Source organism: Brienomyrus brachyistius, chromosome 10 (genome assembly GCF_023856365.1).
Source record: "Brienomyrus brachyistius isolate T26 chromosome 10, BBRACH_0.4, whole genome shotgun sequence".
NCBI lineage: Eukaryota > Metazoa > Chordata > Actinopteri > Osteoglossiformes > Mormyridae > Brienomyrus > Brienomyrus brachyistius.
The window spans coordinates 1,838,995-1,858,654 of record NC_064542.1 but is presented as its reverse complement, the minus strand read 5'-3'; the positions used below and the strand labels follow the sequence as shown (position 1 = coordinate 1,858,654).

The window sequence follows — 19,660 nt, the reverse complement described above, 5'->3', positions numbered from 1 at the left end:
GGGGGGGGGGGTGAGCAGATGGCCAAATGGGTTTCTTGTTTTGGGATAGTCTGAAGCCTGCTTCCCATCTGTCCCCTGCTCAATCAGGAGCTGGCATGGGCGGAGGGACATTAGAGTAACTGGAGGTGGGGGGGGGGGGGGGGGGGGAGCAGGGTGCAAGGAGAGAGAGGCTGAATTATGGCATTGGGGTTATTGAGAAGGGCACTGGAGAGTGATCGTGGTGAAAATGACTGTTCTGTTTTTATTTGTATCTAGTGCCAAGTAGGGTTGATTCCCAATGCCCCCCCCCCCCTCACTTACTCTTGTTTAAGGAGTTCTGCACGTTCTGAGCAGAGGAGCTGTGGTCAGTGCTTTCCAGGGGGGCCAGAGGCTCAGAGGTGGGTGGAGCCACAACCTCAGGGGTGCGGCAGGGTGAGGACAGGGCCTGCTGCGATTCCGCCCCCCAGGGGAGACAGAGGGAATAGGGGCAAGAATCATGTCACACACATAGAATATTAAGAGTCACACTGCAGCGTTCTCCTAAAAGGGTAGAATCTCCTCATCCACAACCCACCCACCGATAACCACTTATACGTTTCTCCTAGAATTTAAATTTCTTTTAATGCCACATGTATTTCTGCATTTTTTTCCAAAGATCAATCGAAGGTCCCATTTATGGATAACTACAAAACAAGGGAGAATGAGACGGAGAGATCTCCACGTTCATCTCCATGTGAGCCACAGTGCTGTAGATCCCCCCACAGAGCTCAGGTTACACCCATAGGCAGGCACCCACCGCACCCAGCGCTGCCACCGTGCCCAGCTGCCAAAGCGGCCCCCACCTGTTGCCGCAGGTCCTCCTTCTCCTCCACCAAGGCTTTGGGGATGAGGTCGGGTGTGGTGGTCTGCACCTCCACAGGGACCTCGTAGATGTGCATTTTCCTCCTTTGAACCCTATTGTCATAGAAGTGCCGGCTGGTGACAGAGAGAGAGTGACAATGGTGTGAGCCAGAGAAAGACAGAATCATTCATGTCTTTTACTTTGTTTAGTGTTTAGAATTTCTTGTGAAATGATATAATGCTTTATTTGCCATTTGCACAAGTATGAAATGCTTCTTTTCATTTATCTCATCTTCATCTCCCTTGAGAACATACACACTTAGTATTCAGCTAAGAGTGACATTTGGGGTTGAAGTGTCATTTATCTGAGCTTTTTTTAGGGTGGGGGGCTGTTAATGGACTTGCTCAAGGGCCCAAGAGAGATGTGACTATTCTGCTAAGGCTGGGACCTGAACTGACAACCTTCCGATTGCAGGCACAATGGCTAAAAGTGTCGAGCCACACACCATCCCCAATCATAATCAGGATCTAACGCTATGGGCGGTCTCTGTCTGGGTTCATGGTATGCGATTGGTCTGACAGGACCTGATTGGTCCAAGTGGCCGGCCTGCTAAGTGGGATTGCCTGTTAAAGGACCCTCTGCATTTAGGTTTGACATCACCATGCTTAAATAAAGGAAAGGGGAGTCTGTAGAGCTCTTACTCGCTGCTGGGGTTCGGCTGCAGCTGTGGCGTCTCCAGCAAGTAGCTGCCCGTCGGAGATGGGCGGCCGGCGCTGTCATCCTGGAAGGCGGTGGCCCTCTGGAGGGGCGGGCATGGTGGGGACACGAGTGAGCACTGGTCTCTGACTCCCGAGTGCCTGTGCTCCTGCGCCTCCTGGCCTTTAGGTTCCTCCTGGTCCTCCTTCTCCTCCACCACCCAGGCCTCCCTGGACTGATTGTCCCCAGGCTTCAGCTCAGTGCCCTGTAAGGCTTTCTGGTAAAGCTCTGATAAACTCCTGCAACGAAGAGGGAGCGACGTAGGCTGCTGTCAATGCGCAGCTATGGGACACGGCAGGCAGAACGGCGCTTAAGGACAGATTCCCCAAAATGGCCAGGCTGTTGAACCCTTAATGGATGGACTTGTCCTTAATTTCTCCCAAGCACAAATGGGCAGAAGGTGTGACACCCAGAGCTGGGAATTAAACTCGCCCACTCGCCTGAGGGGAGTAACTTAGACAAAGGGTGAATACAAAACACTGAACATACCCCGCTAGCTAGCAGAATAGAATAGAGGCAGTTTATTGATCCCTGTGTAGAAACTGTGCATCCCATCTTGCTCTCCATGAGACACACGCATACACACATACTCAGGCTTGGGGTGAGACAGTGGGGTCAGTCAGCCCCGAATTCCCCCGCAGCATTTTGGGTTAAGGGCTACTGGCTGCCCTAGACCTTCTGGACACGGGGACACAGCCCTAACCTGCCACACCCTCATAAACAGGTCTTCGTTGATTGCCCTCCTCTCTCTCCTCACCCACACAGCACCCAGACAGAGCTGCTGACCTGGCCTGCTTGCCATTCTTGTCCGGCGGGATGACAGTAAGGTGGATCCTGGGGGTGGAGCGCAGCAGGCTGGCCCTGTCGGCGGCCGACAGCGCCACCAGGGGGCGCCCGCACAGGCGCACCACGCGTGCCCCCATTTGCAGGCCTGCGCTCTCCGTATAGCTGGACTGCTGCAGTTCCACCACAAAGCCATCCTCGCTAAGCATGAATCCAGGGTGGCCCACCGAGTCCCGCAGTGGCATCACCTCCCGCACCTCGCAGGCCCCGGACACCCTCTGTATGTAATATAATACAATAAAAAGCAAAGCTGATTGGCCGCCAGAGTGCTCCCGTCCTGTCACTCACCAATTCCAAACATGTCACTGGCTAATAATAATGTTGCCCATCTTTATGAATTATGGCCCCTCTTATGCTCCCCACCACATATAACTGCCCCTGACATGCATTTTTACCTTAAAAAACACCCACCCCTCACTGTGTAGCCAGCTTTGCTCTCACCTTTAGTCTCTGCACCACCTCCCGGATGTCCTCCACCTGGCTTTCAGCAACACTGATGGAGATCGACTCTCCCCGCTCATAATAGATATCCAGGTAGGGCCCGCCGCTGGCCCCGCCCTCCGTCACCGCCTTCCAACCAATCACGTCGCGGGAGTTGCAGTTGAAGACCACCAAGCGGGAGCTCCATTCGATGAGCACCACTGACTCACCAGAGATGGCCAGCAGGCAGGGGAGCTTCTCAGCGCTGGGCCCGCCTCCAGATGCCATGACCGGCCACACCAGAGCCCCAGCGCTGTGCAGCTCTGCCCCCTTGGTACTCTTCGGTTTGTCCTTGCGCTTGACCCGTGAGAGCAGAGGGAACTTGGTGGAGGAGTCGATGGGTGAGGTGGTGACGTAGTTCTCCGCCAGGTCCTTCAGGTATCCCTGACGCGTGCGTGTAGCCATGGAGAGGAACTTCTCTGACTTTTCCGCAGCATTCTCCGCACTCAGTGCCTTGGCCAGAAGGAAATCCCGGAACGCCGGCGACCGCCGGAAGCGAGCCCCCTTGGGGAAGAAGGGCCCAAACAGAGGGATGTCCTTGGAGCGAGTCACAGCCACCCTGGGGGGTCCATCGGAGAACGGAGTCATTCCATCAGCTTCAGCCATCATACGCTCCCTGCCAGTGCTTGCTCCACACATTTCACTCCGTCAGCCAGAACTTATTCAAAGTAAGCAGCTTTAAGCTCTGCAGTTTTATGGTTTTATTGTACTGGATGACAGGAGATCTCATAAGATCCAAGGATCTCCCAGTCCCCTTCATAGGATTGCTATTCTTTACATTTTTAATTCATGGATGACATGATCCAGGTATATAAGATTCTAACAGGTGTAGATATTGTTCATCCAAAATAAGTTCAAGAACCCATGGCCACAGTTGGAGATTAGTGGGAGAACATTTTAGTTTAGGTCTGAGAAAGAACTACTTCTCCCAGCGTGTAGAGTATGGAACAGTCTGCCCAGCGGGGGAGTGCAAACTAAAGCCCTAGATTCCTACAAATCTGAACTAGACAATGTCCTGCCAACTTTAAGTTATTAGTTTAATCCCCTCCAAGTGAGCATGATGGGATGAATGGCCTCCTCACTTTCTTTCTTTCTTTCTTTCTTTCTTTCTTTCTTTCTTTTTTATGATCTCAGAAACGTTCACTGATTTGCTCAGAAGAACTACAGTTACATCTATCAATAACTATAAGATTCTTGTCCTCCATTGTCCTGTGGCTTTCTTTCTTTCTTTCTTTCTTTCTTTCTTTCTTTCTTTCTTTCACCCACTGCAAGGGCCCTACCAATATTGCTGGAGTGTGTTTAGGGGTACGGGGGGGGGGGGGGGGCTCCGTACTGATTTGGTCCCTATCAATGCAGAAACTAAACCAACACCCTTGACCCACTGTATATATGTCAGCATTGACAAGTGGACACAAATTGCCAGCATGTGTGAACATACTTGGCCAAATAAACCTCTTGCAGTACCTGTAGTAGGTATTGTCAGTGCAGGGGTGATGAACCTGGACGATGATGAACACGTGCTGGAAGTGAGAGCGGATGGTTTTGGGCGTGAAGGGCAAGGCCCCTGGCTCCTGGAACACGATGGTCACGATGTCGTTGCCGATGTGCCTCTTCCTCAACAGCTGGGTGGAGAAAAGCGAGAGAGAGAGTCAGCCTCACCTGGCCTGTCTATCCAGTATAGGTCCGCGGGGGATTTAGTATTTAGTAACGGTGCAGTTGCCCACATGCCTGCTGGGTGTTGCTGGGGGTGTAGGGGAGCATGGTGGACACGTGGAACATGATCTCGTAGTCCTGGTACTTTGTGTACAGCGAGTGGGTGCCGGTAGAGTCCGCTGCATGGGAAGAGGAGGAAGGGCAATTGAATAGCGATCAACATAATGAGCCACCTGCCATTACCCAGGAAATCCAGGAGGTGGCGTCTACAGAAACTAGGGAACCTGACAAACACACAAAGATTATATGTGCGGCATAAGATCTATATCTTCCTGCTGGCATAAATCAGATGCCCTCTGTGTCTGGTTTTTCTTTGGGCTGGTGCTGGGCTCATTGTCATGAAGTGTGTGTGTGTGGTCCAGGTATACCTTACCTTGTGGGGACCAAATGTCCCCACAATGTGATGAATATCCGTTTCTTTTACTTTTAACCGAGCGACCTCCTAGTCCCCATATGGGAAAACTCTACTTTTTTGTGTGTGTGCTTCTATAGATGCATGTTTGTACCCTCTACGTGTATTTCTGCGGTTCAGTTCCTCTATGTGTGTCTGACGGAGGGCTGCACTCACTCTTGGTGTCCAGTTGAGCCCTGAACTTGTCGAAGCCCTGCAGTTGAACTTTCTGTCCCAGTAGGTCCAGGAACTCCTCGAAGGCGAGGCTCGCATACTCGTTGTTGTACATGTCCTCCTCCGAGCTCTGATTGGCCCGACAGTACATCACGCCCACCTTCCGCTGGAAGTTCAGCTGGGAGGGGACAGGAGGGTCGTCAGACCACTGCTGCTGTCACCACTGTCCTCTTGTCGCTCCACAGACAAGGTAAGATATGCGGGGGGTGGGGGTAGGGGGTCCCAGGGCAGGGTGTAGTCAGATGATCAGCTTGCTTCCTCATGCCTCATTACCAGTCATTTAAGTCAAACTCACTTCTCTTCACCCCAGTGCATGTGTCCAGCTCCCGAACCCCAAGCCCCATACCCCACTATAACTCTACTCAAGATTCCAAGAATGGAATAATCTAGACTAGAATAATACTTCATTGACCCCTGTGGTGAAATTCTCTTTTTACCTACCCAATCTAGCTGTCCTTGAGGCACATGTACAGCTGAGAGCGCGTTAGGGTGTCACAGCGCTGAGTCAGCCAGCACACAGCACCCCTGGAGCTGCCGGTTAAGGGCCGTGTTCAGGGGCCCTTTGGGGTTCTGGATCCCACCCAGTGACCTTCTGATCATGGGCACAGACCCTGAACATGCTGAACCACACACCGCCACGGTCTTCTTGCATTTCTTTCCTCAAGTTGACCCCACCTCTGCTCCAGTTCATCCCCCCATCCCCGTGGTTCAGTGACCCCCACCCCCCCCTTCGCCAACTGACCCGCTGTTCGTCCAACTTCAGCAGTAGCTCTGGGACCTTGGGCGAGTTGGAGCCCAGCCGTAGGCAGTGCAGGTTCAGCTCGGGCAGGATGTGCTCTAGCAGCCGTCGGTGGGGCAAGCCTCGCGGACCCGTGTGCCGGGCCCCTGTGCTCACTGACTCCTCTGCCACGGAGCCCCTCAGCGTCTTCAGCTGCACCACGGGGAAATCAACAGGGACAGTAGTGGTTATACAACTAATAACCAAGTCATATATTGCAACCTTATTTAATCAATTAATTAAGCAAATTAGTTAAATAACTCAATGAGGTATTGATTAGCCAAATAAAGTGGGGTAGTGGTCCAGTCAAAATATACACTGGGGTAGTGGACGGTAACTGCAAATACTGGAGTGAATTTAGGAGAGGTTTTAACACACTTAGGCTGCCATAATATAGGTTTACACCAACTTTTAAACTTTAGTTTTCCTTGATTGCCTGAGACTATTGGTCATGGGAGTTCAACCTACACAAAAATGTTCTGAGGGCAGATGGAAACATGATTGGTACAGAGAGATAACCAATCAGATTGTAGAGGAGGTAGGTCCAAGCAACTAGACGAGGCAGAACATTTTTGTTTAAGCAGAACTCCCACCAGTAAGACCTTTGCACAGCACTGAAAATACATTACTTCACACAGGTCCAAATGAAGGCCCTGTCTGAAAGGCCGAACCGAGGATTTTCTGTTTACCTCAGTGGTACGGAAAATAATCCTGTAGTTGTACTGGGCACCACTTGATCCTTCCTTCTCCTCTCTCCTGAAGCTGATGGCCACCGCCCCCAGCCGCTCATCCACACCAAAGAAATTCTGATGATCTGAGCGGTTAGGGATACGAGCAGGTTAGAGCAAGATGGGAGTTCCTTTTAGAAACAAACCTAAGATACAGACAGACTCAGAGAGCAGACTAGTGAGCATAAGCTGGCGTGGCAATGCTAACCCAGTATAGGATTCTCACTCGGGAATACAGTGTGTAGTTGAACGGATTGCAGGATTAAAAAGATCAAAAATGACTCAACTGAGACTGGCAGCTGTGATTAAATTAAGCCAGTGACTCATTAGCAATTCCCTCTAAATTACATGCGGCAGAGGTTGCTTGATTGAGGACAGATACATTGTTTAGCTATAAATAATACCCAAATCACCAAACAGGCACAGAAACTCTTTTCCTCTTAGTCCTAATTAAACACTAATAAATCACCACGTCGGAAACATGTCTGTGACGATGTGTAAGAGACGAGAACACGGGCTACATCTGAAGTGTTAAAACAGCAGCAGTGTAAAGCCACAAGAAGTATGACCCGGAGATGCGTCAAAGTGGAAATAAAGCGCTCGCCACATCTGCGATGATGACTCTACGCCACAGACGGTGAGATGCTCTTTACTGTATGTCATGTGACCTGGGCGCCGAACTCACCCTTCATGTGGAAGTATTTGCGGTAGTAGTGCGCCCCCAGGTCTGCGTGCTCAATGAAGTAGCTGGTCTTGGGCTGCTGTTGAACGTGGCTCTCACGGGGCTCCTCCAGGATGGACACGGCGTCATTGGGGGACTGCAGGCCCAGCCACGGCACCCCTGCGCCACGTACTCGCCCCAGCCCCGGCCGTTCCTCGCCCCCCGTCTCATTGCGGAAGTGAGGGCAGCTGAGCAGCATGTCGTTGTTGTTGCCATCTCCCTCGTCCGGTGGCAGCAGCATCTCCCTCTGGCCTTCGGGGTCCTCCGCCGTCCCCCCATCGCCGCCAACCCCCCCCACGAGCTGGAGCACTGCCCCCGAGGTGGAGGGCTGGACATGGGATGCCGCCGAGGCCCCCGAGGTGATGTTCTTCTTACGGCCAATGCTGTTGCGGCTGGACACCGCCTCCGTCAGGTCAAAGAGGACGCTTTGCACGTCGTAGTGCGCAAAGTTGTGCACCCAGGTGGCCCCGGGCAGGCTGTCGGCGGGGCAGGTCCGCGGCGGCAGAGTGGGGCTCGACTTACCCTTCTTGTTCTGTGCATCTTGCTTTGGCGCCTTGGCCTGCTTCAGCGGCTCCCCGTCTGGCACATCGAGAGCACGAGAGAAGCCATCAGGTTCTATGTCAGTTCCTTGCAAGCCCAGCAAGATGAGCGGGTCTTTGAAGCGCAGTGCGGCGGGGCTCTGGGCCATCTTCTCCTCGCTGTCCTCCGTGTCGGCACACGACCGCCGCTCCAGTGAAGAGAGACTGCCATAATCCCGGTGAAGGAGTGGGCTGGGATCATCCTGCGACCCCAGGCTCCCCATCCCGGGTGCCTTTGCTCTCACCCCATAGGCTGCCCCTGAGGTTTCCAGACCACCCAGTATAACCTCGCTGTTGCTTCTCTGCACGATGTGGCCACGGGCTGAAGAGCGCAGACCAGGGCCAGCCTGGCTGGGGGGCGGGCTCTCACCAAGCATGACTTCCTCTTCCTCTCTCCGGGGAGGCCACTCAGGCTTGACCTGCGACCGCAGACTTGGGTCTCGCCTGGGCTCAAAAGACATGGCCGTCAGCGGGGGCCGTGGGCTTTGCCGGCAGAACTTGCGGACAAATAGGTCATCTGACTGCATGGTTAAGCCGTTCCAACTTCCCCCCTTGGCCCCTGAAACTGTACACTGCCTGGTTCCACCTCTTTTCCTCCTCTTCCTGAGGGGATTCCCTCCCTGCCCAGAGTCTCAGGTGGAGCAGACAGGAATGGAGAGCCTAAAAACACAGTGATGCAGCAGGGAAGTCCCTCTGCATCTCTCTTAACAACGACAGTCCATTAGAAGCCCAAGTGCTTTTATAGAGATCATGGAAGGATGTTCCTACTTTAATTCCTGCTTTTTGCTGCTGCTAATGAGCAACCCTCAGACGGATGGACTGTTGGACCCTTGTGAAAGCTGTGTCTTGTTGGGCCTTGTCTTCCATCAGCCTTAGGGAGACGGTACAGCGAGTTCAGACACTTGATTTCACTTTCTTCCCATCAGGAATCTTGCCCGGTCTGCTCTTCTACACCTCTGTCTTCTTATTTGCTACAGTACAGCGAGTTCTGTTTTCACCAGTATGCTGCCGTTGACAGGTTCATCAAACTGGTGATGGGCACATGGGCAGGCAGCTGGCAGACTCCCTGTGGTGCTTGTAGATGCTGAGCGGCCAGTTCGGGATGCGGCAACTCCGGCTCATTCTTCACTGACCGAGGCCCCTCGTGCGACAGCCTGCTGGCCTGACGTTACACTGGCACCTGCGTAGGGAAGGGAAAGAGAGCAGGGCATGAGTGAGAGAGCAACCGTGCTGGTACAGTGTGAGCCTGGCGTACTCCGAGGTCTCCATATTGCATTTGTGCCTTTGCTTATATGCGGGACTTTGTTAGTTTAATTGTGCTCTTTCTCTCTACCCCTCTTCCAGAAATAGCCCACAGGCTGCAGCCGTACAGCCTGCCTCCACCCTATAGGACATCACAATAGCAAGGATGGGGGAGGGGGTTTCCTGTGTTGAAAAGCAAGCCGTGCACTGACAAGGCTGAAGAGCAACACACTGATACAATAACACGAAAACTCTCTCTCTCTCTCTCTCTGGTAATCACAGTAGCTGGGCGCCTTGCATCCTGACTATGACTGAATATGGGGGCAGCACACACTGCTCAGGTGACTGCATTTAACGGGTTGGCAAAAGTCGGAATGCATGGAGAAGACGACAAATCTAAAACCAAACCAAGGTACAGACTCATCAAGTCTCCATGTGAAATATACCTATCGACCTAAAAACATGGTTTTCAATACTCAGAAAGCACCTGAAAACATGCACACAGGTGCAAACAGAAACGCACGCACACACACACATACACACACACACATATCTGTACTCATATCTTTGTGGGGACACTAATCCCAACAATTACGAACTTAACCCTAGCCCAGCCCTAACCTTAACCATAAGCAACCAAACAAAATACAAGTGTTTTGGCATCGAAGAAATGGTCCCCACAACCTAAAAATAACAGTTTTTTCACATTTTGGTGACATCTGGTCCACACAATGTAATGTATATTTGGACCACATACACACACACACACACACGCGCGCGCACACACACACACATAAACAAAACACTATATATATCGATACACCCCTCAGTACAACAACAGCATGTCACCTGATACAAGAGTTCCTGGATTTTAGTACAAGTGTGTTCTTGGCCCGGGTGAGGTGCTGTGTCAGGAACATACTGAATGAAATGGGTAACCCTTGAGAAAATAAGCCTTATCTTACCGAGCGAAATGCCATTTATAAGAGTGATGCAGCTGATGGTATTTAATGTGTATTTAATTAAATTCTCTTTCATTATACTTTATACAATAAAACTGAATCACGAAAAACTCCAAAACTCTCAGGTAAGGTGAATTAATCTTTAATTATTCTAAACAGAGAAAATTCTCTATGACTTGACTAGCCACAGGAGTGTTTAGAAATAAAAAATACTTAATTAAATAACCAATTACACTTAAAAATAAAGCAAATTGTCTATCTGTATCCACACAGTTGCATACTGCCAAAATGTCCTTGAGGTAACATCATACAACCGTTATTACAGGAAGGGGAGTTACAAAATGTTCAGTAATTTATGGTTGCCAGATCCTTCCTCTATTCGGGATGCAGCGCTACACGTGTAATATGATGAAAACCGTCTACATCTATAATCTAAAATATATCTATAGTCTTTCCTACTGTGCAACTACAGTTATGTCTGTTTAAAATAAAAATATCACACTTAAATTACGTCCCATCAACATTAAAACGTACAAAGTGTCACAATATAAACTCAACCGAAGTTTCTTTACCGGTTCCGGCACTGCCAGAAGTAGAGAAGCGTGTGTCTTTCAGTCTGCTTCCGTTCTTCCTTTTGCATCGTTTATTTAAAATGAAAGAAAAAAAAACGCGAATTGACGTCAGTCACAGCCCAGGTCGGAAATCACAGCGTCTGGCTCGTCTCACGATGCGAAACCCCGTTTCTGCATCGCAGTCACAGACCGACAGGCAGCGGCGAGAGCAGGTGCGACGGCTGAGCGCTCCTCTCGCTCGCCACCTATGCGCTGTCAAACCGTCTGTTACTCACATATACGTCAGTATATGTCAGTCCCTAGGGGAAGTGTCGCTTCGTATGGGGGAAGGGGGGCCGTTTAATTGCGCAAAGGTCGCAAATCTGTTCCTGTTTGGGAATTCGTTTATCTTAAAATTATTATCGTGCTCATTGTTATCGGGAGACTTCACAACAAGAAGTTTAACGTATTCGCATATCAACTTTTTATTGTTCTCACTGTCTATGTGCTTGATTTGAAAAATCGGGAAGTATTTTATCTACTAAAATTCAACCACGATTGTTCTTCATATAATACATTTTTCGAGATGTCACTGAAATGGCTAAGTGACCGAAGTGTGAACCAAACAAGAATCTGGTATTTTGGATTTGGCAACCTGAAAGCAACTGCTAGAGAAACTGGCTAGGTTACAGGATCATATAATGCAGGGACGGATTACGGACCGGGCCAGCGGGGCCCCTGCCCAGGGGCCCTTGGGGTGCAGGGGGCCCATGGGGCCCCTAGCCCAAAACAATTTGCAACGCTTATCAACAATGTATTTTCGTTTGTCTATTTTAGAGGGCCTATATTCTTTGATCCTCTGCCTACAAGGGCCCCTGACCCTATAGGGAGGGCGTTTGGCTGCCAAGGGCCCTTGAATTGTGGTGGTTGTGGTGGTGGTGGTGGTGGTGGTGGTGGGGGGCGGGGGTCCTCACAAAAGTTTTGCCCAGGGGCCCACACAACCCATAATCTGTCCCTGATATAATGTAAGCAGTTTTCACATGGACATCAAGCCAGCTTGTTAATAACACACTACGAACCACTTCGTTTTTACACTTAAAACCCTCTGGCAGCGTGTCAGAGAGTCTACCCTTAGGAAATCATGGTAACAATACACCCAGATTGTATTTCACATACTCTGACAGAACTTCAAGTTTAATATTACATCCAAAGTTTATGCAGAATCTTTTATCTATTTTCCTATGGTCTGGTAGCCCCTCATGGATAACATGACATAATTATCTATAGGAACACTTTAACCGACACAAACGAAAAGCAAGGCTACTCCATGATGGATTAACCTAGCAAACATGACACTTTTACATCATGGTAACATAAAACTATTACACCCTACAAAATAAACAGGATGAACGCTAAATAGTTTTTGATGACGTATAATATGTTACAACGCTGCACTGGGAAGTGCTTATGGAAAATGCATGCAAGAATGGATGTCAAATTTATATTGGGTCTGACAGTGATATTTGTAATACTACTTTTTTTTCATTAATCATATTAGTTGAGTAATTTGGAACACACTGCTTGCAAAAATGTCACAAAGCAAATATAAACAATGTGTGGACTGATTGAGCAAAGGGTTGTTTGAGAAGGGTAAATCACTATATACACTAAAGAAAAAAAGGACTTAAGTCTTCATGGTCTGTTATTTTTTTTTAAATATAGTTAATCGCATTTTATAGCAGGCATTGCTGTTTACACTCTGCTATTGCATAACATGCTTGCCAGCTACTAAGGGACAAAACTCCACTCATTTGTACTCAAAGATAGTAGACAGGGGCTGAGCAGGCTCCATGGGAACAGTAAGAAAGGACATATTTGTGTCTAGTTTCTAGTTGTTTCATACCACACATTTTAGCAAAATTCCATGAATCACCGCTGGCAGAACAAGGCTCCATTATGATTGGTGATGTCATGGATGAGGGTTGTGAACTTGTGGGAAGAGAACTGGAATTACCATCAGAAATTGCGGGTTTCTACTTGTACACTTGCACTCAGGAGGAACAAACTTAACCTTAGCTCCTCTGGTGCTATTTACACATTAAACTGAACATAATGACAAAATGGAATATCATCACATGACACAGCCGGCTGTCCGAAACAGACTACCTGTATTCTCTTTTGTGTTCCACCCGCAAACAAAACCTATGCTGATGTTTAGGGAAAGAAAGTTATACGTTGAAAACTATATTTCACTTAGCGACTAAGTAATCATGATATTTTGGTTGTTTTATAAGCCCTGAGGATTCCCTGTGTGCTACTATTACAGGGATCTAGACATTTCTGCCATTTGAACCTCATTTGCATATGGCTGACAATAAAGATCAGAAGAACAAAGAATCTTTGCTGCCATAAGCCTCTGAAATTCCTGCTGTGGCTGAACAGATCATTAGCCTATCCTCTTCCTTATCTCATACTGGGACACGGGGGGGGGGGGGGGGGGGGGGGGGGGAGGCATGGGCGTGCCTGTTTGGTGGTGGGAGAGGAGGCACAGTTGAGGGAAAAAACTCACCCCCCTAGTAGTGGCTATCTGCTAAAATACCTTCATGATGTTTCCCACTCATGGCAAAAGAATCTAAGGAAACATTCAAATGGGCAACACCAGCCATTATGGTTTACATCCCTCCACTCTTACAAATTGGAATTGTGTGCTGTCTGTTTATCATCCTGTCTGTTATTGTTTGTATTGTATTGTTTTTTGATTCTGTTACTGCACCTTGTAGTGTCTTATGTTGGGGTAAATCCTGCCAACTGCCTTGTGCAACTGCACAAATCATGCGAAGTTTACATCTCTGCACGACTTATTATCTCTGCGCTATTCATTTACTGCCTGTTTGCACCTTGCATGCCCTGTTACTGTGATGTTCAGTGTACTGTATGTTACTATATGTTGCACCGGGGCCATGGAGAAACATTGTTTCATCACTGTTTGTACATGTAGGAAGCTGCTGATGAGCATAAAGTAACCTTGAACCTTGAAAACCAACTGAAGGATGAACAATTAGATAATTAGAAAAACAAAATAAATAATTCCTTCTCTAAAAACCTGCCGTCGTGTATCTGTGCATAGACACTGTCCTTGCTGGAATGGGCATTGGGCTGCAACCTAAGCCTGCATTGCATAAGACGATGTTTCTCAGCCTAGTCCTCGGGGACCCACAGATGGTCCATGTTTTTGCTCCTTCCAAGCTCCCGGCCAGAAAACATATTTTTGCTCCCTCCCGGCTTCCACTGTTTGAGGATCCCCAAGAACTGGTTTGGGAAACACTGGCATAAGAAGTTATAAAAGATGAATGGATGTATGGTGGGGAGAGAGTACTATAAGCCAGTGGTTCCCTTGGTCATTAACGACCAAAATTTTTAATATATACATATATTTTTTTTAACAAAAATCAGAAGTGCAGTAGTACTACGTAGAACATAGTGCAGTAACAGTAGCACAATGTCTTCATGCACTGTTAAAAAACAACAAAGTCTGACGTTATAACAAATGTTCAAAGTCATTTCTCATGACCCACCAACTGAGAAACAGTGCTGTAAGCCATATAAATGAGGATACTGTAAGACCGCCCTATGTAGCGAGGCTCAAAAACACCACTTTAATGTCATTTCACACACAGTGTGAGAATAAATGTAAGCCAGAAGTGCTGTGAGGTGCCCCGTATACAGGCTGGCAGCCTGACTCACCTCCACACCGTCCACCAACATGGCCAGTACCCTTCAGAGCCCAAGGAGAGGAGCAGGCTTCAGGCATGGACACTGAAAGACACGTGTCGCCAATCCAGAGCCACATATTCGTCTCCCGTGCAAGTATTCCATTTTTGTGAGGAAAATTATAAAAATGCTGCTTTTTTCTTGCCCTCTCGTATCACAGGATTACCGGAGGATTATGCAGGAATGGTGCCAAAAGATTAGACCACTTTCCAGGACCGTGAACAGATTGAGAACATTAGGGACGACCGTTCGATGGCATCGCTTGCCGGCACCTGCATCCTGCCACACAGGAAACCGGCCCAGTTTTCAGCTAAATGCAACTGCGTGCACGTGCGTGACTTACTGTGTTTCTATGCCAGTGAGTACTCTTGTAAAATGCCCTTTAGTCCTGACAAAATAGACTGGCAGAGGCAAACTGATAGTCTGCCGCTATCATCCCACCAAAGATATGAACAGACTGCGTAGGTCTTCTGAAAGTTTTCCATATAGTTTTCTCAAAAGCACATAGACGTCTGACAGATGGCAGAGGGCTGGATTGGGCCTGCGAGGAACAGCGTCCATCTTGTTAACACTCATTTCATATGCAAGTCCAGATCTTTCTCATATCTCTACTCCTCCACTGAGGTGCACCGAGCCACCGAAACATGCTGATGTCACTACGGTGCCGCCCTGTGAGAAAACAGCCTTATCTCTGCTGAAACACAAGCGCAGAGATACACGTGCGCATCTGCTCCCATGGGAGTCACACCCCAAGATGCATTACAAACACATGACGATTGGTCACATTTTTTTAAAACATACCACTTTTTATTTGTATTATATATTTGCGGGCAGAATTAAAAATGACAGCGAGATAACCAATCAGATTGTAGAGGAGGTGGAACCAAGCAACCAGAGGAAGCAGGCCTAATCAATCAGATGTCTTGGTCCCATTGCTTGGACCCACCTCCTCTGCAATTTGATTGGTTAACTCTCTAAATCATTTTTCATTCTGCCCTCAGAAAAATTTTCTGTTAGTAAAACTCCCACAAGTTATATATCGAGATATGCTGACAAGTAGCAGTTGACTCAAAATCATCAAAAAAGTATGTAATCCAAAAAATGCATTAATTGAACTGATTTAGACTTAAAAAAAGATTGTGTGCTTTTGTTTGTGTTATATAGTCATGGGGGCTTACTAGAAGCTTATAGCCAGCGTCATTGTATTTTAAAAGATGCATCCATTAAAACAACCAGCCTGCTCTAAGGGTAACAAATATCCTGTATTCTGTGTATGCTCTACTAATGTCTATGCTATCCACTCATAGCCTCCCCGGTAACAACTGGTTCCTGTGCTGCAGGAAGTGATGTCAGACCCATCCTGACCTTGCAGCCTTGGAGGATGCAGGCCGTCATATCCCTCCTCCCCCACACCCCCAGCCTGCAGGGTCACTCCTCTTTTCCTTCCTTTCCTCATCCAGCTTTCCCCTTCTCTGATGCTGGCATGTGTGTTTGTTTGCGAGTCTCGAAAATGGAGAGGCTGAGATGACAGAAGACGAGGGAGCCAGACTTTAAGGATGCTACCTTAATGCAATAGCAAAATTTCATTATTTATTTTAAGTTTCTAATTAGTTTAATTCATTAGGTGTTTCTCTCTTACGTGATATCAAGAGAGGCTTATATTGTCTGTGAACTTTACCTTATCATATATTACATTATTACAATTTTAAAATTATTATTACCTAGATAATGAGGTGCATGATGTTGTACACAGTCAACAGTTACTGCTCACCAAGATACCTTAGTCATCCGTGATGACCTTGTGACCTTTCGCTATTGTTACTTACATTCAAACAGAATCATAAAGCGTACTTCAAAAAGAGAGTCCACACAGGGTGACTGGTCTGTTCCTGCTGTCACACATGGTGGGTGTGTGAGCAGCATGGGGAATAAGGGAGCGTGTTTGCCGGGCATGTGCGGATGTAAGGTTGAAAGATGCATCACCAGGCAGGAAATGCTTTAAGGAGAACAGTGTGTCCCAGCCGATTAACGAGGCAAGCAGATAGACAGAGGAAGCAAAACCAAGCTGAACCCAGGTAGCAGAAGCTGAGTGTTGAGCCATGGGGGGTGGGTGCCTGACACATTTGTACACCATTACGCCAAGCCCTCTTGTTTGCTTTCAAAGTTTGCACAAAGTCAGTGTGCTTCTGCTAAGGATGGCACTTTTCATCGTGCCGTCTGGGAACAGTCACTCCATCACTTCCATACCATTAATTCAGATATTCAATGGTGCTGTGATTCTAACTGTGTTATATAATGTTATACACAAAATAGCTGAATCACTTTAGAGCTAATAGCTTTAGCTTTAGTAAAATCATGATCTGAGAACTGTTTGCAAGAGTAAAAGCTAGACAACACATTGACAAGACCACCAGTAGTTATGACGGACACATATAAAAGCAAATAATAATAGCAAAACTGTGAACATCTCAGTCTACTGAAATTGGATAGATTCAAATCATTAATATGAACATATGCTCATTTTCAATGTTCACAATTTTATTTTTGGGATATACAAGATTCTAGGATTCTACTAGAATAACTGTCTGAAACGCTCTGTTAGAGATTTAAGTCCCACCCCTAATGAATCCAGTGTATTCTGATTGGTCAGCAAGCCTTATTGGTCAGCTTACCCTACATGTTCCTTCCCTGTTTTGTAACCTGCAGACAGATACTTGCAAGTAAGTGGCCAACAAGTATTGTGTTATGAGGTGACCTCAGCATGTCTCAGGCTGAAAGTCCAAGGAGGTATTTCAGACAAATTAGAGAATAGTGAGAGTTACTCTCTTTGGCACAACATTCTCTCCTGCACAGGTTTGTCAAGTAGTCCAAAACATGCAATTTGTGTAATTGGTCTCTAAATAGCCCACTGTGTGTGTATGCATGTGTGTCTGTGTGTGCGTGTGTGTGTGCCCTGTGATGGACTGGCGTCCCATTCAGGCTATATACCCCAGCCTTGTACCCTGTGATGGACTGGCATCCCATTCAGGGTATATAACCCAGACTTGTACCCTGTGATGGACTGGCATCCCATTCAGGGTATATACCCCAGCCTTGTACCCTGTGATGGACTGGCATCCCATTCAGGGTATATACCCCAGCCTTGTACCCTGTGATGGACTGGCATCCCATTCAGGGTATATAACCCAGACTTGTACCCTGTGATGGACTGGCATCCCATTCAGGGTATATACCCCAGCCTTGTACCCTGTGATGGACTGGCATCCCATTCAGGGTATATACCCCAGCCTGTGCCAGACTCCAGGACCTTCTGTGACCATATCCAGGATAACCAGCTAGAAGATGGATAGATGTGAAAGATACCTTTCCCTTCATCCTTCCAAAGATATCAGCTTTTTCAAAATATCAATATCCCTAAGACCCCTAACATACAACAACTTTTAGTAGAAAGTTCAGACTGGATTTGATGGAATGGCCTTTAGCCATCATTTAGCTTTGTAAGGGATGCCGGTAAAGTCCTTCGCCAAACTTGAGTTTGATTTCTCTTTATACCATAAACTAAATTAAAATGAAGTAAAAACATACAATAAGCTTCTGAAATTAAACTGAGAAAACAATGCCCCCCGATAATTTAGGACTTAACTTTGATTTACAGAATGCAAAAAATGACTGCGATCATTTGTCGCACCCCCCAACATGTGTTAACTTCCGCCTCAGCATGCCAGTGGGGCACTGTGTAAATGGATTTTCTATAAATGACAACACATTACCATCCCAAAGGGACTCCTGGCAATAATATCTATTTTTGAAATAAGCTGAAAACCAGGGGTCTCAAACTCCAGTCCTGGGGGGCTGGAGCCCTACACAGTTTTTGGTTCGCCCTCATTTAACACACCTGATTCAGCTCCTTGTGCCAATTAACACATTACTCTTAAACTGAATCATTTATGGTGGAACAGCAAAAGAACTAAGCTACACAGGGCTCTGCCCCCCCAGGACTGCAGTTTGAGACCCCTGCTCTATACTAAGTGTTCAGGTATCAGACTATCTCCACAAAAAAAGGTCAAGTAATATATTAAGCATGTAAAAATAGCATAAATATTAAGTTATAGCTAATTAATTGTTTTATAAAGGGACTATGTAATGAAGTGTATTAATATTAGTTTTGTCTTTAAACTCCAGTGGCCTGTACTACGAAGCGGGTTTGCTGGCTTATTGGGGTAACTTGTCGGATTTAAGGTACCACCGTTTAAATGGACTTCATATTCGTTCACTTACATTTTACCCAGACTACCTTAAATCTGACAAGTTATCCCGCTAAGCCAGTAACCCCGCTTCTTAGTACAGGCCCCAGGTCTCTATGGTGAGGTACTTAGTTTTGAAAAATAATCATCTAAATGCTGCCCTTGGGGTGAAGCTTTGATAAAGACAGAGAACAATGCACACTTCCTCGTCAAGGAGCTGCAGCGGAGCTCCTGCATGCCCCACAATCGTGGCGCCCACAAGATTGGGACTCCTGTGCTTTGCTCTTTTATTATTTGTTTGTTTTCCTTGTTTTTTTACTTTGAAGGTCTTCTGACTCAGTGTTGCTTACAGAGGCCAAGCAGATGAACAGAAATGCCTTTGAGGTATGCCAGCACTTGCCACTTCCTGCACCAAAACATCTTATTGCTCAAGGTCATCCTATTCCCACGGTGCCACTTAGCGTGCAAGTTTGACTGAGGCAAAACAATGAAATGTCACGTTGTAGCCGTTTGAAAAATGTTGCTAGCATGTATTGTTTTAAAGATTTTCCTCCATTTTTAAATGGGATGTTATCAAAATGCAGAAGTGTAATCAGAGTGCTCTGTTTAAGTCTTAAGTATGAAAGGTTTTTCATCAATTTGAAAAAGATTTTGCAACAGATATTTTTCATGTTAAAAAGGTGACTAGTTGAGTATATTGTTATTTGGTACTGTTTCAGAGCATAGCAGATGTGGAAATTTCAAGTTCAGAAAGTAGGTTCAGAGAGTACAAATCCAGACCAAGATTTTGTTTCAACCAACCAGTTGAGTACTTGGTGAATGTGATTCTTTATACTCAAGTGATTGGT

General features: G+C 47.2%; 1 protein-coding gene across 13 annotated transcripts in view; it reads right to left on the bottom strand.

Moving 5' to 3' along the window:
* LOC125750255 (signal-induced proliferation-associated 1-like protein 3) overlaps window positions 1-19,660 on the bottom strand; it is a 39,780-nt gene that overhangs the window by 8,618 nt on the left and 11,502 nt on the right. For 10 of the 13 annotated variants that reach the window (XM_049027741.1, XM_049027747.1, XM_049027749.1 and 7 more), the window contains exons 2-12: window positions 7,429-9,222; window positions 6,705-6,829; window positions 5,980-6,168; window positions 5,181-5,355; window positions 4,628-4,731; window positions 4,364-4,521; window positions 2,861-3,458; window positions 2,363-2,637; window positions 1,522-1,815; window positions 822-954; window positions 301-427 (exon numbers count right to left, since the gene is read on the bottom strand). In XM_049027741.1, the coding sequence (XP_048883698.1) occupies window positions 301-427; window positions 822-954; window positions 1,522-1,815; window positions 2,363-2,637; window positions 2,861-3,458; window positions 4,364-4,521; window positions 4,628-4,731; window positions 5,181-5,355; window positions 5,980-6,168; window positions 6,705-6,829; window positions 7,429-8,569 (3,319 nt within the window). In that variant the 5' untranslated portion in view covers window positions 8,570-9,222. Of the gene's footprint in view, window positions 1-300; window positions 428-821; window positions 955-1,521; window positions 1,816-2,362; window positions 2,638-2,860; window positions 3,459-4,363; window positions 4,522-4,627; window positions 4,732-5,180; window positions 5,356-5,979; window positions 6,169-6,704; window positions 6,830-7,428; window positions 9,223-10,818; window positions 11,102-14,541; window positions 15,021-19,660 lie in introns of those variants that run through there. The other 3 variants (XM_049027744.1, XM_049027743.1, XM_049027746.1) reach the window with 3 other exon arrangements.